Here is a 25236-nt window from a genome sequence, read left to right on the forward strand (position 1 = left end):
TCCAAAGTCCTCTACTTGGAAAATTCCATCAATGTCCTCCCTAACATTTTGAATTATAGGATCCAGGTGGTTTTAAATTATCCCACACTTTAAACCCTATTTAGTTTAAAGCCTAAAATATTTTAAGTACTAGGAAACTGTTTAAATTTTCCAGGGGAAAATATTGGTAGGATTTTAGTTACATTAGACAAAAATATTGGATTTTGACAATAACAAACTACTTGTATGAATGACAAATTTATTAAATTTCAATATGTAATATAAAACTGATATGATAAAGTGTAAGAAAAATAACCATATATTATCCTCTTTTAAGATAGATCAAATTTAGCCTAAAATATAGGTTCTAAAATTAACTTTTTCAAAAACACGACTAGTAAAATGTTTGAGATTTAAAAAACAAAGACAAATATACTTACATATACTCGTTTATAATCCGACCCTCCCCCCCCAGATGGATAAGTAAAAATGGAAAAATTTTATAACCCGTTCATAAGCCGACCCTATAATTCAGGAGCCAACAAACTTTGGCTCCCAGGCCATCAGGATAAGCTGCTGGTGGGCTGAGATGGTTTGTTTACCTTGAGCGTCCGCAGGCACAGAGGTAAACCTAAATAAACAAAGGCTAGGTCTACACTACGGGGGCGGGTCGCGTAGCTGAAGTTGCGTATTTTAGGTCGACTTATCTGGCTGTGAGGACGGCGACGAGTCGACTGCTGCCGCTCCCCTGTCGACTCCGCTTCTGCCTCTCGCTGCGGTGGAGTTCCAGAGTCAACGGCAGAGTGATCGGGGATCGATTTTATCGTGTGTACACTAGATGTGATAAATCAATCCCCGATAGATCGCTACCCGCCGATCTGGCGGGTAGTGAAGACATGCCCAAAGTGTCCCGGGGCACCAGCTGCTTATCCTGATGGGCTGGGACAGCAACTGGTGGGGAAATGTTTTTGGGGAGACAAGCTAGGAGTCAGGGGAGTAACCCCTGTGACCACCCCGGACATGACCCCACCCCTAGCCCAGGACCCTCACACTCTCCCCATCCCATCCCTTCCCACCTTATCTGGGGAGGGCCGGGGGAGGATGTCTCTGGCCTGGCTGGAGCTGTTCCGGCAGACTGGGCAGCACGGCCGCAGCCTGCTCCGGCGAGCCAGACCAGGTGGCGAGGCCACAGCATGTTCCAGCGGGCTGGGCCGGGCGGCACGGCTGCAGCATGCTCCGGCGGGCCAGGCGGCGCGGCCACAGCCTGCTCTGGGGGGCAGCCCTGGAGCTGCAGCTGCTTCAGAGTCTGGGGGGAGAGCAGCGTGGCCGGAAGCGGAGAGACTTTTCCCTTCTGGCTGTGCTGCCTCTCCTTGCTCCATCTGTTGGGGGGAGGGGCTGTGTCTCACTTCTCCCTCTGTACCCGTTCATAAGCCGATCCCCTTCTTTGGTGCTTCCCTTTTTTACTAAAAAAATTCGGCTTATGAATGGGTAAGGTAATTTTTTAAAAATAAACATTGCTTTACAATTGTAACCTAAATTTTACAGCATGAGAACCCGATAGTGAAATTGATTAGAAACTGATTATAAGCAAAAATCAAATGGGTGACAAGTTTGTCATTTTCCAAGCTAATAGAAATGCAAAAAAGAAATACAGCATAAACCGTGAAAATAAACAAAATTAATAAATCTGTTTTAAAATCCAAGATAGGGCTTATGACATATGGTAGATAAGGAAATTAATTTAAGAAAACCCTGTTTTTCATATAGCTGTGCTCTTTAAATTTAAAGATTGTAATATCTTTATGCACCATATTGGGCAGAAGACTATGATGTTTTAATAGGAAAGCTTGTCGTACCTTAAATATGGCAGCCAGGCATATAGTCTAGTAAGCTGCAAGGATTGTGCAAACTATTGTTTCAGAAGCATGTTCTATTTTCTGTATTTCTAAGGAGTTAATTATCATCAAAGTACAAAGTGCTAAAGCATTTTTGTGTGCGCTTTTTACTATGCTGGTTCTATGCCTGTCAGAATGCTCCATGGGAGGAATAAAGTGTGTGGTGGTGCTGCATGTCTTCGCAATAGTGCACATACATTTTACTTACAATAACACGTTTGCTTACATAAACTGGCTTTGGAAATGCAGAGCTTTGCTCATTTTTCTTTTAGAGTCTGCTGAAATCCCTGCATTGGTCTGATTGTGAAAGATTTTACTTTAAAAGCAAGAAATCTTTAAAATGTACTAAAGAGTGATGAAGTTTTCAGGAGTACTTTTAATTTTGATTAAATTTCAGCTAATCCAAGTAGGAAAATACTGTATTTTCTATGAGAGACAGTTATGTTGGAGAAATTCAGTATCAGAGAATTTGGTACTAGATTTGGAAATAAAAGCCTACAATAACTACTGCTTTTTATGGACCTGATTTTCAATTTTTGTAGACCTATTTTGTGTCTGCAGTGGGTTTTCAGGAAATGAAATTAGGTACAAAATTATTCCTGACTTATTTTCTACTTAAAATACTTAACTAGCATTTTTTCCAAACTTGAATTTCTATTTCCTAAATAAATATGTTTATATTATGGTATATGATCATCATAAGAACATAAGCATGGCCATTCTGGGTCAGACCAATGGTCCATCTAGCCCAGTATCCTGTTTTCGATCAGTGGCCAATGCCAGGTATTTCAAATGGAATGAGCAGATCAGGGCAATTATCAAATGATCCATCCCCTGTTATTCAGTCCCAGTATCTGGCATTCAGAGACTTAGGGACACCCAGAGCATGGGATTGCATCCCTCACCATCTTGGCAAATGGCCATTGATGGATCTATTCTCCATGAATTTATCTAATTGGTTTTTTAACCCAGTTATACCTTTGGCCTTCACAGCGTCCCCTGGCAACAAGTTCCATAGATTGACAGTACATTGTGTGAAGAAATACTCCCTTTTGTTTGCTTTAAACCTACTGCCTATTAATTTAATTGGGTGACCCCAGGACGTCTGTTATGTGAAATCATACTTCCTTATTCACTTTCTCCACACCATTTGTGATTTTAAAACCTCTATCATATCCCACTTAGTCGTCTCTTTTCCAAGTTGAACAGTCCCAGGTTTTTTATGGGACTTTTTTATGGAAGCCGTTCAATACTGTTAATCATTTTTGTTGCCCTTGTCTGTAGTACCTTTTCCATTTCTAATGTATCTTTTTTGAGTTGGGGTGACCATAACTGCACGCTATCTTCAAGCTGTGGGCGTACCATGGTTTTATATAATGACATTATGGTATTTTCTGTCTCCCTATCAATCCCTTGCCTAATGAGTTGTAACATTCTGATAGATTTTTTGACTGCTGCTGCATATTAAGCGGATGTTTTCAGAGAACTTGGTGTAGAGAAAGTAAATAAGGAAGTGTTATTTACTCCTTCTCATAACATAAGAACTAGGGGTCACCAAATGAAATTAATAGGCAGCAAGTTTAAAACAAACAAAAGGAAGTATTTTTTCACATAACGCACAGTCAACTTGTGGAACCCCTTGCCAGAGGATGTTGTGAAGGCCAAGACTATAACAGGGTTTAAAAAAAAAAAAACTAGATAAATTCATGGAGGATAGATCCATCAATGGCTATTAGCCAGGATGGGCAGGGATGATGTCCCTAGCCTCTGTTTGACAGAAGCTGGGAATGGGCCACGGGATGGATCACTTGATGATTATCAGCTCTGTTCATTCCCTCTGGGGTACCTGGCATTGGCCACTGTCAGAAGACAGGATACTGGGCTAGATGGACCTTTGGTCTGACCTAGTAATGGCCGTTCTTATGTTCTTAACTATCCACAATGACTCCAAGATCTTTCTTGAGTTGTAACAGCTAATTCATACCCCATCATTTTGTACGTACACTTGGGATTATGTTTTCCAATATGCATCTTATAGGAAACCATTCCATAATAAGACCCAAAAAACATGTAAAACTCACCTTAATAAATTTTATAAAGATTTGGTTAGGAAAACTTAGAAATATTTTGAGGATTACTATGTTTTACTGAAATATTGAATAGCCTTCTTCAATGTGATGTTGCCTCCATTGATGCTAGCTTCTGGCGTATTTCAGGAACCCTCACAAATACATAATTTGTGGTTTGTTTCATGCTCCAATATACCCTTTTCTTGAACCTCTGCTGTACGTTTCTGATTTTTCTATTTGATCTCATCCACTTACTTGGTTGACCATTATTATTAATTGATACATTATATCAGAATGTCTGAGCCTGGAGATAGACAACATCCCAAGATTTTACTGTGTTTTGCATTCGCTTTTTCTGTTGTGGAATCAAGTGGTCAACATTGTTGAAAGTGGTTCTTTTTTTCCCCCTTGAAATTGAATCTGATCTTGGCTTGAGAAACATTCCTTCCAATGCTGAAAGGAAAATATCTCGATTTTTACAGAAACTCTAAACTGTTCTGTTGACAAAGAAGGTGTTCTTTTACATGAAGTGAATCTTTTCTGAGGCTGATCTCTCAATCGTATTTGTTTACTGCTGTAGGATGTAATTCTTATTTTATAAGAGTATTTTTTCAAATTCTTTTTATATACTGTATATAAAGAAAGCTGTGCACACTTTCTTCACCCTGGAAGGATGAACAACCAGACAACAGAGTGGTTCAATCTGAACACTGGCATGTAACAGGGCTGTATTTTATCTTTATTTTATTGTTTGGCATTCCCATGGTCTGGATACTGTAGAAGTATATTAGCAACACAAACAGTGGTGTAGCATGGGTAAATGGCAAATGCCTAGAAGACCTAGACTTTGCTGATATTGCATTACTGAGTGACATCTCCGAATAGTTACAAAGACAGCCCATCAAAAACCTCAGACCATGTAGGGCTTAGAATTAGCGATGGTAAAACAAACATCCTTGAAACCCAGACATCAAGTAGTAACATCGGATTAGAATGCAGAAATATCAAGGAACAGTTCATCTATCTGGGCAGCACCATATTGGCCAATGGAGACCTCAAGAAGGAAGTGACCTCAATGGTAGAAAAGGCATCCATAGCATTTACTAAACTTAACAACGTATAGAAATCAGATATATAGCACCAGAACAAAATGGAAAATTTTCAATTCAAATGTAATCTGTGCTAACATATGAGAGCTAGAGATGTTATACTGAAAACTAGATGCTTTTGAAAATAAGTGCCTATGAAAGATTCTGGGCATTGGTTGGAAAAACTTCATTACCAATGAAGAGATCTAAGAAATCACCAATCAGCGGCTTGTTTCCACCCTCAGAAGAAAGTACTAGACATTTTGGGGACATGTACTCCAGATGCCAACACACAGACTCCCACATGAAGTTGTCAAGTGGAAACCAACTAGTGTGGGGAAACGAGAGCACCCAAAAGAAATCTTAAGAGGAATCTTTAGCAGGGAGGGCAGAACAGTCAATCTCAATACCATAGAACAGATGGACGCTGTAGCAAATGGCAGAGGAATGGAAGAGACTAGTTTACCTCCGTGTGCCAGTGTTAGCCTGGAAAAGACGTGATGTAAATATATGCACTTTATTGCTGCCAGAATTGGGTCGCATCTATAGATAATTCTGAAAGTTAGTGAGTGCTTAGGACAGTGGTGGGCAAACTATGACCCACGGGCCGGATCCGGACCATCAGGTGCCCATGGGGATTGCCACCCCTGTGGTGCCGTGGGCCCTGTGCCACAGCTGGAAGCGGCCGGCACCACGTCCCTGTGGCCCCTGGGGAGGGGGGGCAGAGGGTTCCACACGCTGCCCTCCCCTGTGAGTACCTCCCCCTGCAGCTCCCATTGGCCAGGAACAGGGAACTGCGGCCAATGGGAGCTTCGAGGGAGGTACCCGCAGAGAAGGGCAGCGCATGGAGCCCTCTGCCCCCCCTCCCCAGGGGCCACAGGGACATGGTGCCAGCTGCTTCCAGGAGTGGTGCGGGGCTAGAGCAGGCAGGGAGCCCACCTTAGCCCTGCTGCCACTCCACGTAAGCGGCGCCGTGTGGAGACTGCATCCCAAACCCCTTCCCTGAGCTCCCTCCCGCACCTCAACCCCATGCCCTGAGTCCCCTGGAGGGATAGCTCAGTGGTTTGAGCATTGGCCTGCTAAGCCCAGCATTGTCAGTTCAATCCTTGAGGGGGCCATTTAGGGAATCTGGGGCAAAAATCTGTCTGGGGATTGGTCCTGCTTTGAGCAGGGGGTTAGACTAGATGACCTCCTGAGGTCCCTTCCAACCCTGACATTCTGTGAACTGTTTGAAATGGGCCACCTTGATTACATTGAACTCATTAACACTACAAAAGTGATTTTTTTCCTCCCTTCTTGTCAACTATTGAGAATAGCCCACTTCCACCTTAATTGAATTGGCTCGTTAGCACTGACCCTCCCCCCCCCACTTGGTAAGGCAACTCCCATCTTTTCATATGCTGTGTATTTATTTATACCTCTCTACAGTATTTTCCACTCCATGCATTTGATTAAGTGGGTTTTAGCCCACGAAAGTTTATGCCCAAATAAATGTGTTAGTCTCTAAGGTGCCACAGGGACTCCTCGTTGTTTTTATTGCAGCTAGTTTCTGACAGTTGTGTATTCTAAGCTACTGTATCTGCGCTTTTATTTAGTTCAGGAATTTGGTTTTCCTGCAAGAGTTGATGACCTCACCAGTTGGTAAAAAGCAGCAAATCCCTCCACTACTGCCTTTAAGTGCTTCTTTTGCCATCATCTAAGGAAAAACACAATCTTGAATGTTAAGTCTTTGCAGATACGGTAAACGGAGGAGCTGTTTTTTTCAATTGTTTAAAAATCCATATGTATTTTGTAGTACGTGTACACATTACTGATATAGAGGCTTAAATGGATTTGGAAAAGCTTTTCCAAATCATCTTCACAGAAAAAGCTTTCTCACGTGTAATATAGCACACTTAAGGGTTTGAACAAGACCAGATATGCGACTTGATTCCAGAGCATCACAAAAAAGGCTTTTGGATATTTATTTTATTTATTTATATAGTTTAATAATAATAATAGACACCTATAGAAGGTTCTAGGTGGCTAAGATGTAATTAATACTACAATAAAATCCCAACAGCATTAAAATAATCAATTCAAACAGGATCTCAGCCAGCTAATTACTTACCCAAAAACCCAACCTCCTTTCTTCTCTTTACCATTCTGGGAAGGCTACCCTCCACTATATCCAAACCCCTATCAAACGCCTGTCTTTTGCAGCTTGTCCGGAAGGTCACTAAATTAGTTTATTGGGGGGGGGGGGGCGAAATGGGAGCCCAGAGAAAGCTCCATGGGGGGGAGCATTGGTTTGAGCATTGGCGTTGTGAGTTCAATCCTTGAGGGGGCCATTTAGGGATCTGGGGCAAAAATCTGTCTGGGAATTGGTCCAGCTTTGAGCAGGGGGCTGGACTAGAAGACCTCCTGAGATCCTTCCAACCATGATATTCTATGATTCATAGTCACAAAGACTTCAGAGAGAACACCCTCCCAGCAAGTCTTCCCTTCCCCCTCTACTACCCCAACCTTTTAATATAGCGAAAGAGAATCAACTCAGTGGGACTTTCTAACCAGAGATGTACTCATTCACACACACTCTTGCTTATTCAGATCTTCTTCACATAGTCACTCCCTCTCAGTTCTTTCACCATGGTCCCTTTCTCTTGTACTTCCCTGTCCCTTCCCCTCATGCTGCCCCATTTACCTCACCACAATACTTACACTGGTGCCAGATGTGGACTGGGGATGTGAGAACAGATTTTCTCACCACTCTTAGGACTGTGACAGGAAAGGGGGATACCAGTGGGATAGTGACTTTTTCCCCCCCCCCAAAGAAATAATCTGGACCAATTGCCAACCCTGTCCCCTCCCCCAGTGTATTCTTTACCCTGTCCTCTATAGGCCTCTGATTTTTATTTTTCTTCCCCACGTCTTGTTTCAGACCTTCTCCTATTTCTCCATTCTCTCTTCTTCTCTATGCTTTGTCCTTGTCCTTTGGGTTTTTTCTTTTTGTCACTCTCCTCCTGCTCTCCTCACCTTCTCTGTCCCTTCATTTCTCCTTTCCTCATCCTTCTATCTTAGCTCTTAAACGCTCGCTTGGTCTCCAGTCCTTCCCCAGTTCTGTCATCCTCCTTTTGGGGCCCAGAGTGACCTAAAGTGCCCTCTCCTGGCCCTTGGCCTTAGAGTAGCTTTTGTGGGATGAAACATCCCTGGAGCAGCCCAAATAGCTGCTCGGCGCTGGGCACCTGCTTTCTGCTGCTTTGCACCTTGCCACTAGAAATTGGGTTACACTTTGAGTCTTTCTCCCCCGCCCCCCCGGCCTTTGGAGGAAGTATAAACTCCAAGCACCCCAGTTAAATATGGTGATAGAGAGGCCTCAGTTCTGGAGGAGTAGGGGGAGTGGCAGTTTGGGAAGCCTGGTTGGAAGTTCTCTGCCTGCCTAGATTCAGGCAAAGCAGGGAATTTAAAAGTTTTCATATGTATCAGCTTCATGCTCCATGCTCTGTCACTGCATCAGGGAGAGGAAATGGAGCCAAGATCAAAGTTGCCACAGCCAGATATTTGTGTGTGCCGTCAGAGGTATGAATCTTGGCCAGGACTGATGTGGGGCTTTATATGTGACCAGTGAATCAGCCTAGTTTGAAATTTGAAAACTGGCAAGTTTTTGCTGTCCTTTTTCAGTCATTCTAATTATTTGCGTGAAATTTCTTTTTGAAAATCATTCAATAACTCAAAGCACATTTTCAGCTAGATCCAACTTCAATCTCATGAAAGCTTTCTTGAGAGGCAGTGCTCCAGGGGATAATGTGCTGACCTAGGATTCAAGAGGCTGGGTTCTTTTCCTGGCTATGCTATTTACCTGCTGTGTGACCTTGGGCAAGTCGCTTCCTCTCCCAGAACCTCCATTTCTCCATCTCTAAAATGGGTCTCGTGATCCTTGCAGCCCTTTGTTAAAGCACTTTGAGATCTATAGAGTTATAGTGTTAAGTACTTTTATGCTTTTTATATGTAAATTTATTTAATCCTGACTTTAAATCATTGTAAATTATCTGAACAGGTTTAGAGATTGTCATAGTTTTAAGCCAGAATTGGTCACCAGATCAACCTTGTCTGACCTCCTGTGTATCATCAACACCCAACACTAAACCCAACAACCGAAATTGGACCAAAGTTTGACAGCCCACAGGAGACTAGACTTTTTAAGTGCCACAGCCGGAGAATAGGGGGAATTGAGATGCAACAGTGCCTGAGGTCCCGCAGACAAATAATTAAATGAGATTATAGCAAGATAATCCTCAAGTGACCTGCACCCGCACAATGCAGAGGAAGGCGGAAAAAACCTAATCTCTCTGCCAATCAGACCTGGGGGGAAATTCCTTCCTGACCCCATACATGGTGATCTGTTTAGACCCTGAGCATGTGAGCAAGGACCAGCCAGCCAAGCAGCTGTTGAACAGGGTACTTGGTGCCACATCCAAGGCCCAGCCCACCAATGAATTCTATTGCGTTAATTTAGCAAAGTTTTATGAGGGCAGCAGCACTAAAATCAAGCTAAAAATACCATTATCCTTTACGTACTCATAAAAATCCTTTTTCAGATCATTCATACTTTACTTTCCTGCTAGAAGAATATACTCCTAGGGGAATTCTGCACCACTACGTAATGCAGAATTTGGTCAGAATGAATGCTCCCTTCAGAACTCTTTTTTTCTGCAGAATTTGTGATTTCCACCAAAATGCTTCCTTTTGGAGGAAATCACAAATTTCAGCCACCCGGGCATGGCAGTACTGCAGAAGAACCTCAGAGTTACAAACACCAGAGTTACGAACTGACCAGTCAACCCCACACCTCCTTTGGAACCAGACGTATGCAATCAGGCAGCAGCAGAGACAGAAAAAATAAAGCAAATACAGTACAGTGCTGTGTTAAACGTAAACTACTAAAAAAAAGGGAAAGCAGCATTTTTCTTCATAGTAAAGTTTCAAAGCTGTATTAAGTCAACGCTCAGTTGTAAACTTTTGAAAGAACAACCATAACGTTTTGCTCAGAGTTATGGACATTTCAGCGTTATGAACAATCTCCATTCCCAAGGTGTTTGTAACTCTCAGGTTCTACTGTAGTTCACTGTGCTGTTGAAGTAAATCTTGAATCATGTGGTGATAGTTGAAAATTTTCTCTTTATCAGGGCATAGCCATGAGACTAGCATTAAGGCAACAGAAGGATGAAGATAATTAGTTGAGTAGCACAGCTAGCAAGGATTCATGTTGCCTGGTGTCATTACTAATGAATTTTAGGGAAAACATAGGACATTTTATTACAGGTTAATTTCCTAATACTGCATAGCTATCCTTAGAATACTGGCTAATCACATAGTGATTTCATTGTTATTACCATATAGGAAAGCTTTGATTACTGAATCATATTATTTATGCGGTCAACTCTATCAACTCTAATTTAGGGGTTTTTTTGGGGGGGGGAGGATTGTTTTTAAGATTTTGTTGTGGATTAGTTATGGATGACACTAGAGGTAGCTAAAATATGGCAAAATAAAACACCAGTTCAGTAAAACCCCTTGAAGTGAAAAGTAGAAAGGTATCTGTAGCAAGGTGGTAGTAAATTGGCAGCACTTTTTATTGCCAAGTAGGCATGGGGCACTAGCCTTTTATTTCTGCAGATCTGAGGCCTGGTCTACATCTAAAAATTAGATAGACCTAGCTACATTGCTCAGGACTGTGAAAAATGTTGTGCCTTGTGCAACATAGGGTACATCTACACTACAGGGGGGAGTCGATTTAAGATACTCAAATTCAGCTACGTGAATAACGTAGCTGACTTCGGCGTATTGCAGCCGACTTACCCCGTTGTGAGGACGGCGGCAAAATCGACTTCTGCGGCTTCCCGTCGGCGGCTCTTACTACCACCTCCGCTGGTGGAGTAAGAGCGCCGAGTCGGCTGAAAATGAAGCTCTTTCAACATAAGGGATGCCGCTACTGGCAAAATACATCTCCCCTTCCCCTGCCTTACCAGAAGCTGGGAATGGGTGATGGGATGGATCACTTGATGATGACCTGTTCTGTTCATTCCCACTGGGGCACCTGGCATTGGCCACTGTCGGTAGACAGGATACTGGGCTAGATGGACCTTTGGTCTGACCCAGTATGGCCGCTCTTATGTTCTCATGAAATAGCCTACATTTTGGTGATTCTCAGGGTGCTCTGCAAGCCCCACCGGCACCCAGGCTATAGGTGAGAGGGACATGCTAGAAACTGCTTGTTTGTGTGTGTCTGTGTGTACAGCAGTTAAGACGGGACGTTGTTAGGCTTGTTATCTCATTTGTTATATCTATACATGCTTGATTATATTTTTGTTTTCAGTTCTGTAAACCCCTGGATTTTTTTAAAGTTCCTTATTTTCGATTATGCTGTGAAGATCAGGAGTTCTAAAATGAAATTGAAAGAACAGTTAGTTTGGGGGCGTTTCCCCCTTTTGTCATATTTATAGGGATTTTTAACAGCTCAAAATACTTCATATAATACAAAAAAGGTGTAATTTCTGCATCCCAAGAGAAACCAATATTTCCTAATTTTCTGAGGGATATAAAAGTTTAGTGTTCTGATTTTTTGTGAAGAGATTGCAGTCAATAAAGTTTTAAGTAAGCTTAACTGCTTCTCCGTTTCAGATTGTATTGTATAATGTCTGCCTCCTTGTCTGTTCCAGTTTATTGAGAGAACATTCAATTGATGGCACGGGCTGGGCTCCAACTAGAACATTAAAGGTACCATTTCTTTTTTAGCTATAAAAATCTGTTTTGATGTAGTTACCTTTTGAACAGTTCATGTTTATAAAATATACGCTTTGCCAGGTTTGGGGAACAGTATTGATGTTTCTATAAAAGTTAGTTTAATATTTTTGCCTTCAGAAGAGCCTCAGTGCCTCATTTATTAAAACATGAAGATCTTTTTTTAGTACTTAGCACTGTTTCTTTTCTCTGCCTTATCAAAATATTAATTTTAACTTTATTTGTTAAAACTCATTAGCGTAGCTGTATAGACAAATGTGGATATAAAATAAAAACCAATGCTTTGGCAAACTAAAAAGCTAGTCATAATATTATATCTATATTGTCTTGTAAACTGACTCTTCGCTACTAATGAAGAAACTTCATCCCATCTGCTTTAATGTTAGGCTCTTTTAGAGAGTTCTCTGTACTCTTGAACTTATATTTATAGGGCAACATTTTACCTGCTGAAAGACTGGTTAATAGTAAGGGTTGATCCTGCAAAACCCTATTCATGTGAATAACCCTTCAATGACATTGAGATTTTTGGTATTGTCTACATGGAGACTTGGTGCTCAATAAGCCAGGATGTAAATCTCCAGTGTTCTAGCTTGCTGAGCACTGTGGACACTGCTGTCATTGACTAAAACATCCATGGTGCACTTTGACGTTATACGGTTTGAAATTTTGAGACTGTCAGTAGAAGAAGTTTCTGAAGAGGTGGATCAGTTAAATATCTAGCTATTATCTTCAAAGTAGATAGACTCCAGTAAAAAGAAGATGTAGTGCGCAGATTTTGTTCTTGTCAATACCTATTCAGGAAACTTGTTTCACCTTAGTGTTAGGAACAGTAAGCAACACAAAATTGCCATATTTGGGTATTGCACAATCAGAGCATGATCTGCTCCGGTAATAGGCCATGTGGGGAACAAGCTGCATCCCAGCAACATAATAGCCACAAACTAGAAGGCTAGAACTAAGGACAGGTTTGGGGGTGGGGTTGAGAGAGAATCTCCCTACCAATAAACCGTTCATGTGCAATGTAATTGAACATATTTTATGTAATCTTATCACTGTTGTGGATACTACAAGACACACACAAGTTGTGTAAATACACCTCTACCCCGATATAACGCTGTCCTCGGGAGCCAAAAAATCTTACCGCGTTATAGGTGAAACCGCGTTATATCGAACTTGCTTTGATCCTCTGGAGTGCACAACCCTGCTGCTCCACTCACCACCCCCCGGAGCGCTGCTTTACTGCATTATATCCGAATTCGTGTTGTATCGGGTCGCGTTATATCAGGGTAGAGATGTACATGTAAATAAGGACTGTGCTTGTGAAGCAGACACAATAGACAGTAAACTATAGCGCTCGTGCTATAAAATAATCACAATAATATATTTGGAAGATTGGAATTTGATTTTGAATGCCAAAAGTCATAACTTTTAGAACTTTAAAATCATGTTTTAATTCTGCAACACCTCCACAGTTAAATGTTAGAATGTTAACTTCTTTTTCAGTTTTTGTCCTTCACAAGAAAGCTGAATCTCAAGCTTAAAATTATTTTTTAATTTTTAACATACCCTATTTTCTCTCTGTTTTTTAAAGAAAATAGATGAAGTTCTCTTCATGACGCCTCAATCTGATTAATCATTGTTGGCTAGCTGGAGACATCAGCCCACACAGTGCTAGTGTCAGCAGTATCTGCATGCACTTTTTAGTATATTCCTGTTTTCACTACATACGCCCCCAAAGTTGTCCTAGAAATCAACCTTGGGCAAAAAAAATCATTGGATATGTAACTCCAGGCTCCAGCTTAATTTATGAACAATTTCTCCTCTTCTCTTCTGAGTTTTGCAACTTACTTTCTTAGACCATCTAATAAATGTTTCACCGTATAACTTGTATGAGAATAAGCACATGAGCTGGCAAACGTGATTTTTATCAATATTTAAGGTCTGATTGGCCCATTACATTTTTTTAACCTTGACCTCCATCCAAACAGGCTTTGTTGTGTCATCCAAAAGACCAATATTTTCCTGCTGGCTCAATATTTTCTTGCCCATATTGCCCCCTCCTTTTGCTTTGTTGTATCTATTATTATTATTATTATTATTATTATTTTATTTATTATTCTAACAATTTTATTAGTCTGTCAATTTCTTGATTTAATCAACTCTGTCACTATGCCTCCTTCTTGTTTCTTGGGGCTTGTCTTCACGTACAGAGCTACAATGGTGCAGCAGCAGCGCTTTAGTGAAAAGTTACTATGACAACAGGAGAGCTTCTCCTGTTGGCGTAGTTAATCCACCTTCCTGAGAAGTGGTAGCTACGTTGACAGGAGAAGCTCTACCCAGGGGGCGGATGGGTGGGGAGTTATGTCTGTATAACTGCGTCGCTAAGGGGTGTCGATTTTTCACACCTCTGAGCAATATAGTTATACCGATATAAGTCTGTATTGTAGACCTGGCCTCTGTAGCCTCGTGTTTTTAGTAGATCTGTAAATGGTCAGGCTGCCACCATTACAAAACTGTTCCTTTCAGATGCCATCATAGAGACTACTACTCAAACCCTTGTCGCCTTGAGATTAAACTGATGCAACGCACATTGGGCCACACTTAAGATTACAAGGAAGCTTTGGCTCATGCTCATTGGCTATATAATGTTTTTCTCAGACATGTTTTGAGATCCATGCCGTTGGTTGCTGGATGGAGGTTAATGTGTTGTTTATGACATAAGGATGAAGTTGTTAGGACCCTGGCATGCCAGAGTGATTTGTCATACACCAATTGTGATCAGAGGCATTAGAGCTAAAACCCTGTAGTAAGAGAGAGGAGGTTGCTGACATCTCCTTCAAGAAGGGTTCTTGACCATACAATTCCTTTCCCTCAGAGCCTGTATTTATTGACCTCCAAAGCATTCTGCAAAGCATTTTTCTTGGGTCTTTTAGGAGGGGTAGGATGAGAACTTCAGATAGGGACCATTATGGGCCTTAATTTGTATTTAATTGTCCTTGTCCAGTGACTGTAGAGGCCGGTATAAATTCTGTCTCCCTACTTCTTAACTCATCCATTTCCCTTCTCGGTTGGATCACCCTTATGTTTTGTTTTGTAGCATCTGGTTGGGCATGATTAGTTCTATAGAGTGAGTATCTATAATCTCACATTTGGTAGACTCAGAATATTGGCTACCCTTATTATTGGTGAAATTGGTCTTTCTGCCTCTTACCAATTAAAAAAACCCAAAAACTTGCCGTGTGAATGTTTTTCATAAGCACTGAAATTTAGCATTCAACAAAAGAAAGGAACCAGGTAGTGTTTCTAATACCTTTAAAGAAAAAAATAGTTAAATCATTTCTCCAGTTTCTGTAGAGGATGAAGATCTGTTGGGATACACAATACTAAATGGTGTCATTGTCACAGGATGCTGTTTTAGAGCTAAGAAATCACTATACATTTCCCTGAAGATCTTCTCTTCATCTACCTATAAGCTTAACGTAAAGCCTTTTATTCTATTTTTGCATGTTTTTCTTCTAAAATGTTTTCTGTGTTGAAGCAATTTTTCCTTCAGTTCTTTCTCACTTGTCACACAGTTGTGCGTGATGTCAAAATATCTTGAAGAGCAAAGAAATTTCATAAATGTATTTTAGCTTCAGCAGTTGTTCAGGATAATTGTGATAGATTTCAATAAGACCTGCATGTCGGATTTCAAAATTAGACCCTGAATGGGAGCATAGTGAATTCATTCTTCTCTTCAATACAGAACTGGCTTTAAAAAGTAAGTGCTGACGCTGAAATAGCCACTTTGGTAATGGCAAATGCTTGTAGCTTGTTTTTTGGATGTGAAGTTTGACTACATAAAAATCCAGTGACTGATTAATCCTTTCCCCTCTTTGTGGGCCATCCAATTAGTATACACAAAATGAGTGCATTGTTTGAAATACAAATATTTGATTTTGTGTATCAAAGGAGAAAAAATGTTCTGTGTAAGGAGTCCTGGTGTGGATTTCTGTGTGGCCAAGGATCAGTCGCTTAAACTCTCCAGCTGAGTTTCTGCATCTGTAAAACCAATATTATGCCTCCTTGCCTGCTTCACAGGGATTTTGAGGCTAAATTTTTCAGCGTTTGTAAAAGAGATCCTTGGATGGATCTATATAAGCCCGAATTATATTCTTTGTTAAACACATGGAAGTGGGGTGTGTCTGTGTATATAAATTGTGTTCGTATTATTCAAAAACACAATGGTTATTGCATATGTACTATGCATAATATGTATACTAGGTATATAGTATAAACCGGAAAAAATGAGTGTAGTTGTGAGCTGTATGTAAAACTGTAGTCATGTGATGATGATAAATTTAATTTATTGTCACCATTCTTTCTTCACTCTGACCACTAATCCATCTCCCATAACTTATCCTAATGTTCCAAACTCCTGAGCGTCTTCAAACAACTGCCATTTTGTAAAACCCAGTCTGCCATATCAGTGGTACGTTCTGTGTTCTCTTCCTTCAAAATGTAGAATCTTCCTCCAACATTTCACTGATTTCTTGTGCAAGACAGGTAATATTCAGTCGTTTACCAGTGACTAATTTAGAGTTCAGTATCTCATATTGGAGTCAGGACTGGTGATTTGTAGGTAGCCTAGTTTTGCAGATGGAGGGGTCCAGAATCACCCAATATAATTTTTCAGTCCCACCTAAAACACTGCTTTTTCTGAAAAAATGGTGCATTTTCAGATTACAAGATTGTACTATAAAGGTTTTATTGATAACATAGCCGTCTTGAATTTACCCTGATAAAACCTTTAAAATGCACCACACTAGCATGTATATTCCAGATGTGTTTGTTTATACTGACTGAAAATATTACTGTTCATATGGATCCACAAATAACAGCAAAATGCTAGTACTTTTTTGAAAGACAATTATGTTTCAGAACAAGTGACTAAAATCCATTGCCTCATCCTCTATATCCTTGTGGTGGCAGCAGAGAACTCTTATGTACAAATATATAGGGGGAAATGATTTAAAATAGGGTTGTGATAAAATATTTTTTAAACATGTTTTCTTTATCATTAATTGGATAGCCACTTGTACAGGCATTTAAATTATGCTTTCTTTAAATTTTCTCAAACACTTGTGTCAAATACTTCATTAAGTTCTCCTTTGATTAAATATGCTCTGACAGAATGTAGTATTTTCAGTCAAACTCCCAGCCAACTTTAAATTCATCATTCCATCATTTTATTGCACTCATTTCAGTTAATGTCTTAGACTCTTCTCATTTTCATGGTTGGGGGTTCTACATATGTCACTCTATCCTGAAGATCAACCCATTCTTTTTTTACTTGATACACCCTCCCCTGTATCTTCAGCGCCCCATAATTTGACAATAATCATTCTGACTAAAAGGACACTTCTTTGAGAACTTCTCAACACAACTTCTTAACTCACCATAAGTATTTATCTTTTAACAATATGGTGTGTTTGGTCCAAAGGCACAACGTGCGCTACTTTCCTAGCTTTCATAGCAAAGGGAGAAGATTAAACAACATGGGCTTGGAACTAAACGACGAGCTCTTGTATGGCAGGCTACTGTGTCCAAACAATGGTCCAGCCTAAAGTTGGACCCTGGATAATATACCATTGGTGTTCAGTACTCGTATGGAAGTGATGAGACAGGAGAAGGGTCTCCAGTTTATACCATGGCCATCTTGAGACAAAAGGAACACGCAAACCCTTCAGAATACTCAAGAAATTCATGTGTTAAGACATACAGTTGAGTTGTACTGTGCTTATAAAATGTTTTTCTTCTCTATTGGATTATAACTTTTAAAGAAATATGTGTGTCTGGTACTTGACACCATTTGTGGAGCTAAGTTTTTCAGACATCATTCCAAATTCTCCTTCCGTTCCTGAGGGGAGGATACTTCCTACCATGTTTTTCTGAGATATGCCCTAGTGTAAATGTCTGGAGGAACCTTGTCCATGATCAAATGGGACCTGATCAGTGTCAGAATCTCCATATGTGAGACTTCATAGTTTGTGTCTGGGAAAGCAACTCCTTTACATAGCATAAATGTTCTTAAAACATGAAGAAAGCAATATGTTGTGCCTGTGGATGTACATAGCTCCCATTGAAATCCATGACATTTATCTTCATCCAAGGACAGAAATTGGTCTCAAATGTCAAAAATGAAGACCTTTTCTAGAGTGCAAAATCATAATGATTGTATTTGGGTTGTGCCATGTCTGAAGCTGCTGCAGAACTGTTAAAATGTCAACAGAAGAATGTTTTCTTAAAGCAGTGATTGTGTTCTTGCAAAGGAAGTATTTCATGTAAGTTATACTGTTGTAAGGGGAAAATAACAAGACCAAAGAATTTTGAATTTGTTGGGGTACATACAAGCTAACAGGCTTAGAATTAAGGAACATAGGAATTGCTATACTGTGTCAGACCAGTGGTCCATCTAGTTAGTGTCTTGTTTCTGACAGTGACCAGTCCCAGATACTTAAGAAGAAGGTGCTAACATTAGAATCCCTGGAATGGACAATTTTGAAATAACCTGCCATGGAAAAAGTTTCTTCTTAACCCAAGGAAGTTAGTGATTACTTTATACCCTTAGGCATGAGGGTTATATTCTTTATTTTACCTAACATAACTATGGACATTCTCATTATTCATGTAAAGATTGAATCCTAAATTTTGAGATATGATTCTATCTTGTACCAATGTGGTCCACAGATTAATTATGGATTGTATAACAAGTAATTGCTTTTTACCAGTTTTAAATTGTTCCTATTTCAGTTTGAGTCTCCTGCATTGTTCTTGGATTATGAGAAAGGGCAAATAGGAATGCCTAATTTACCTTCTGCATACCATTTATTATTTTATATACTTCTGACATGTACCCTTTTGTTCATCTTTGTTCTCAACTGAACAGTCCTAAACTTTCTGATCTCTTATAGTGAAGTTTTTCTGTGCCTCTAGTAATTTTTGAAGCCTGTGTCTGGATCTCTTCCATTTCTGCTAAAAAATAATTTAAGACTGGGTGATCAAAACTTAACACAGTCTTCAAAATGAGGGGTATACAAATAATTTAATTCCATTATAACACTTGACGTTTTTTCTCCCATTGAGCATGTATCTTATCTTAGTGATTAGTTATTTAGAACCCAGAAACATGTATGAATAATTCATATTATCGATCCAGTGTGCATTTCCTTGCATTTGTCCACATTGAATTTCATCTGCCCTCTGCCTAATTTAAGTAGGGCCCCTGATATTCTTCAGTCATTTCTAATAATACTAGTCTTGACTATGTTAAATAAAAAATAATTGTCATTACTGGCTATTACTTTAAAAAGTATAAGAAAAATGAGTTTTCATGTTTGTATATGTCAATGACTCCCTTATCAGTTCTGAAAGTCAAACTGTGTTCTTTCTGCCATTATAATCAGTAATAAACAATCTACAATTGGAAATTAATAGGTATGTGTTGATACACGAACCGTGAAAATACCCAAGGTACTTCCCATAGCTGTATTGACTCTGCAGTGCTAAAAGGAGTAAAGAGCATTAAAAACCTTTATTTTTAAAGAGTGCATAGAGAACATTTGCAAGGATACTGAATGCTTCATTTACTGCTAAGTAAACCTACTTTGGGGCACTCTATTGGTTATATATGGACAATTGGGGGAATTAACTATTTCTGGGACTTTCACACTTACCAGTGAGGTATGCGCTGTCTTGAATTTTTGCTTCAAATTATAGTAGGTTCCATTTTGAAGAGCTTCTTCTGTTACTTTAATGTCATTGACCTCAAGGAAGGTTGAGAGCAGGAATGAAATCAATGGAGATTACAAGAAGGAAATCCCATATTAGGCTTTAGACTCGTGATCTTAGACCCAAAAAATAGTGGCAATTCTTCAGTAATTATTTTCCTATGACTTTCCTTTTGGATTACCTTTTCGTCCTGGAGGATGTATTCCGTAATCTAAAATCATAGTCACTCAACAGACCGTACCTAAGTTCTGTTGGGAGTAGTGGCAACTTAAAATAATTGGAAAAAAAATTCAAAAGCAGATGTAAATGAATTTAATATGAAAATAATCAGCATTCTGTATTCAGTATCAGTATTGATTCTTTCATGTTGATTTCAATCTAATCTGTTTTTGAATGTTTTCCATTTTTTGTGGCTATAGAAATGTCTGCATATATTTGTTTTGTAACAGCTTTCCAAGGGAGATGGGGTACTGTGAGAGCAGTTGTAGCAGGGAGGGGAAGATAAAGGCTTTATTCTGAGAGGAAGGCAAAACTGAAGGCTTCACCGTTGTGAAGAACAGTACGAAGGTCAGATCTTGTTACTAAGGAGTACAAAGTAATAAAGTCTAACCTAGGCAGCAGTCCTGCCTTTGCATGGACATTGATTCAGTGTCTAACTCCTTCTATGACTCTATTGCACACAAATCTACACTAACAGAACATTATTAAGATTGCAAGGTCAAGCACTCAAAAGTTAGTAAATGCCATAATTAAGTTTGCATGTGCAGCATTAATTTGTCTTCCTTGTGCATATGCATTGTGATATAATCTTTAACTACATGATCTCATACAGTTTTTTCCAGAGTCCCTGCCTCATGCAGTGCACAGGATGGAGGATTCCTCAGAGGAGGAATCGGGTTGTATAGTAAAGACAATTGTTTTCTGTGGGACCCTGTCTCATTTGTTGCAGAGGTGTGTAGTGAATTAAAGAGACGACTGTTGGAAGAAAAAGGGGTATTTTCATGGTTAAGGCAGTTGAAAGCTGCTCTGGAGAATTTTATTCTATCCCTGCCTCAGAGTTGCCATGTGATGCTAAGGAAGTCACTTAAACCAAACATCTCACAAGTGGTAACTGTGTATTTCTCATTTTCGGGTGCCTAGCTCGAGGCCCTGGAGCCTGATTTACAGCAACGCTGAGCACTCGCAGCTGAAGTCAATGAGAGCTGTGCTTTGAACCTACAAAATGCTATACAATGCAAAGTGCGCTGAAAAATCTGGTTTTAGGCATCTCAAATTGGGCAGCCAAAATGAGCGGATACTTTTGATGTTAGTCTTTCTGTGCCTTAGATCCCAATCTGTAAAATGGGGATAAAACCACCTCAGTTCACAGGAGTCTTGTGAAAATAGATTAATTCATGTTTGTAAAGTGGTGAGTGCCATAGGAAAGCCCATGAGGCAATTAATACTATCTTCAGAGCAGGGTTTGAAAAGCATAAAGTAAATGAGGCCTAGGGGCACACATTGAACAATTAGGATAAAACAAAATATTGAATAACTGCTCGTTAATTGAGTACTGTCCATATTGTGCACTGAATGAGGTAGGGGTCCTGTGGGTCCTGTGGGTAAAAATAATACATGATTGTGTAATTAAAGACTGTTTAATAATGCAGACACACAAGGGGGGGTGAATTAAGGTTGCATAAGCAATCAAAAGATTGCTTGATTTTGCAACCTTACCATTCTTTTCACATATATTTTTGTGTGTGTTTCCCAGGTATTTAAAAAAGCAAGCTGAGAAGACAAATTCAATCATGTGGTATAGGGGTGTCGATTAATCTCAGTTAACTCACACGATTAACTCAAAAAAAAAAATAATCGCGATTTATCGCAGTTTTAATCGTACTGTTAAATGTTTTTCTACATATTCAAATATATTGATTTCAATTACAACACAGAATGCAAAGTGTGCAGTGCTCACTTTATATTATTTTTGATTGCAAACATTTTCACTGTAAAAATTATAGACAAAAGAAACAAAAGAGGAAGCACATCTTCTGGAACGGTGGTTGAAGCATGAAGGGACATATGAATCTTTAGTACCTCTGGCACATAAATATCTTGCAACGCTAGCTACAACAGTGCCATGCGAACGCCTGTTCTCACTTTCAGGTAACATTGTAAACAAGAAGCGGACAGCAGCATCTCCTGCAAATATAAGCAAACTTGTTTGTCTGAGCGATTGGCTGAACAAGAAGTAGGACTGAATGGACTTGTAGGTGAGGAAGGAATCATAAGGGATTTTTTGCTGTTAAAAATCGAAGTCTACTGAGCATGTGTGAATTGTGATTTTTTTTCCCCCAAAAGCTTAAATTTAGCCAAATTTGGATGGATTTTCACAGGAACGACAAAGGGCACTTCCCTAATACAGAGGCCACTCCCTGCCAAATTTCAAGGCCCTGCTCCAAAGCACGGGGTCACTAGACCATTTCAAAGAAAATGTCTCATGATTTTTTTTTTAACGTGGACAAAACAAGATATTTTCCCCTAAATCTCATTCTTGGAAACAGTTGAAACATTTTTGGCCAAAATTGTATGGATTAAAAAAAAAAAAAAAAAAAAAATACAGAGACAGACACCAACATGGAAAATTTCAACCCAAATGTTCAGTTTGGCAAAGATACAAGCAACTGAAAACAGTGTATTGCAATGGGAAGTGGAGGGTAACCTTAATAATAGGTGGTGCTACAAGCCCTGCCTATATATCGCTGTAGAATCTTTGTTACTGCCAAAGAAAGAAAGTCAGTGTGTATGCTGGTGGTGATCTGCCAAGCCAGCGTGTGGGAGTCTTCAGAGCTATCAATAGCAAGTAGTGAACTTACTGCTGAGTCATATCTCACACGAAAGGATTATGAGATTTGCAATAATGAGAGCCTAGTTTTTTAATTTACTTGCAAATTTTCTATTGCTTAGCACATCTGATAATTCTTCCTTCTCTGTATGCGGAGGTTGTTTTCAGTTACTCCGATAGCTGATCCGAAAGTTCAGGCTTCAAAAGAAGGGGAGTTCAGTGAACTGGGTCTGATGTCATTGCTTGCGATTGACAACTTTGACGATTGCCTTGAGATGGCAGGCCTGATTAAAAGCTACATGTTAATAGTCCCTGACATGTTATTTGAGAGATTAAAATTGCTGGTAAATGGGATGGAGAGGGGAACGATATTCTGCCCCCTTCTTCAAGAATTTTTTTTTCTTAGCTGGTTTTCCTCCTTACTCTCCTTTCCCCCAGGGGAGAGGTCATTGCATCTCTTTCTCGTGTGTGTAGGGGGAATTAGGGGGGAGGTATTGTGTGTCGTCACATAGGGCCTGTTGGCACCCATGCCACCAGTAATTCCCCAATTTTATTGGGTTGAGTGCATTCCTGGTACTTGCAGGTAGAGCAAATAAAACGCAGGTCAGTAAGTTTAGTATGTGTAGCAGTGAGGAAGATTCTTACACTGCCAGGCATATCAGAAAGCTGTTTTTGTATGTCCAAATATAGTAGCTAAACTCTCTAGCTATTAGAATGGGTTTCATGATTCCATGACAGTAATGTTAATATTTTTAAAATGTATAGGAGTAGGTAGCCTTAATGTTTAGAAGAGAAGTGTAAATCTTAAGCATAAAATTCATGCTTGAAATGATATGTAATTTATCATTTTGTGAAGGCAACAGCTTGAGGCAGGATAACAGAGTAGTTAAACATATTATTTTTTCTGGTGTGTGTGACACCCCCAGGCTGCAGTCTGGACTGTGGAACCACTGTGACCCCTTTAACTCTCCCGCCCAGGCTGTCTCCTACACTGATATGCTAGTGAACAACAAGCTACTTCAGGCTCTGTTTTCTCAGCCATCAGCATGCAGAGGCGCACCCAGCAACGTACACAATGGCTCTCTCAGCCACTCATGAACTGTATATAGGGAGATGCCCTCGAATTCCCCCATCTCCAGCCTTGCACCCCAGAAATGTGGTCTTGCACTGCTCAAGACCCCTTGATCAGAGTAAGCTCACTAATTAGTTTGTCACATCATCAACGGGTATGAATATGTACCAACCTTTGTAACCTGAGTAGACTTCAAATACTTCTATTATCTATAAAACAATGGCTTTATACCTCAGTATCCTGTCATCTATAATATATACTGCCTGGTGTCATTCTGTGCAACATTTTGCATCACTAATTTTAATAAAAATATTTTAGTTTGCATTGGATACATTTATAAATATGAATTGAGTTGCCCCAACTATTTTAACAAAATGTTTACTATTTTGAGCCCTTATTGATGGTACCGGTAGAATGACATCGATCAGATCCCTGCAATTGTTTTTAAACCAGATTTTACCCATTGTCTTCTATACCAATATAGCCTTGATTATCTTTACATTAGATTCTTGTTTAAGATAACCTTTCTGTTCCATTTACTAGACATGGCTACATTTCATAAATTGGTTCCAGAGATGAACAATTAGACATAACAAATCTCATTTAAAGTAGACTAAAGAAAAATCTGTGCCAACTCTACCAGTAAACAATGCATTTAAAAAGCCAGGCTGTGGTCTGGACTATTTTTAGTAACGATAAATGCCATACAGTTTCATGGTTTCATTTTTATATATTTGTCAGGATTATATTTTGCTCTGTTGTATCCTAGAGTACAGCGGAGGATGATTCTGTGTTTGCAGCAGAGCACCAGAGCAGCAAAACTTTTGTATGGTTGTGATTGGACAGTCCTTCAGTGTAGCGATTTGAACACCTTACAGAACTAGTCAGACCAATACACTCAACTTCTGCTTTATTGTTGAGATGAGCCAATAGAACTAATTTAATTACCGTGAGACCAAGAGCTGTTTATAGCCAAATGGCCCTTGGTCACCTCAGGCACATGGCTCCTGAGCGGTGTTGGATGGGGCTATAAAATTAGACTTTCAAAAAGGTCACCACATTTGTCCTTGCATATCTGAGAAATACTCTTTAGCTACTCCTTATCGGGAAGACATACTCTAGAAAACCAAATGTCTTCTGGCCAAAGAGAACCAGCCCATGCCACCACATTCACCAGGTGCGATTCACATCAACTGAGGACCTATTTTTTTTTCTTTATACTGCTGTTGTCATAAACTATACTTTCACTTTGAGTCTGATATTTCTCCTTTATCTAGTCTCAAGGCTGGGGGTTTAAGTGCACTGTTTTGATTTCTATAGCGTAACTGCATTACAGACTTTTTGAGGGAGTGACTTTCATTTTTTAAACCTTATGGGAAAACTAGCGTATAGTGTTGTTGGTCCCAGGATATGAGAGAGACAGAGTGCACCCATCTTGTGTCTCTGGAAAATTAGTGACAGAACATTTAGTTGTTGTTGGGGTTTTTTTTGTTTTTTGTTTTGTTTTTTTAATAAATATGACCTTTAATAATTCCTGCTTCATAAGAAATGTGCAAAAACATACCCTGTTTCTTTTAACTGCTTCTTGCAGCTTCTCTTTTTTTGAGTGGCAGTAATTATTGCTCCCAGACACGTAAAAGACATTTCATGAGGATGGCAAACTACACTAGAAAAATTGAATGAAGCCATTCCTGTTTTCCAAAACTCTTTGGTAATACTTTCTGAATACAGAATTCTTTAGTGGGAGTATATTCCT

At 39.7% G+C, this 25236-nt stretch overlaps 1 protein-coding gene across 2 annotated transcripts in view; it reads left to right on the forward strand.

Annotated features, from left to right (window-relative positions):
* UBE2F (ubiquitin conjugating enzyme E2 F (putative)) overlaps nt 1–25236 on the forward strand; it is a 129202-nt gene that overhangs the window by 52360 nt on the left and 51606 nt on the right. For both annotated transcript variants that reach the window (XM_034785505.1, XM_034785504.1), the window contains exon 6: nt 11730–11787. In XM_034785505.1, coding sequence (XP_034641396.1) covers nt 11730–11787 — 58 coding nt within the window. The remainder of the gene's footprint in view (nt 1–11729; nt 11788–25236) is intronic.

Source organism: Trachemys scripta, chromosome 11, assembly GCF_013100865.1.
Source record: "Trachemys scripta elegans isolate TJP31775 chromosome 11, CAS_Tse_1.0, whole genome shotgun sequence".
NCBI lineage: Eukaryota > Metazoa > Chordata > Testudines > Emydidae > Trachemys > Trachemys scripta.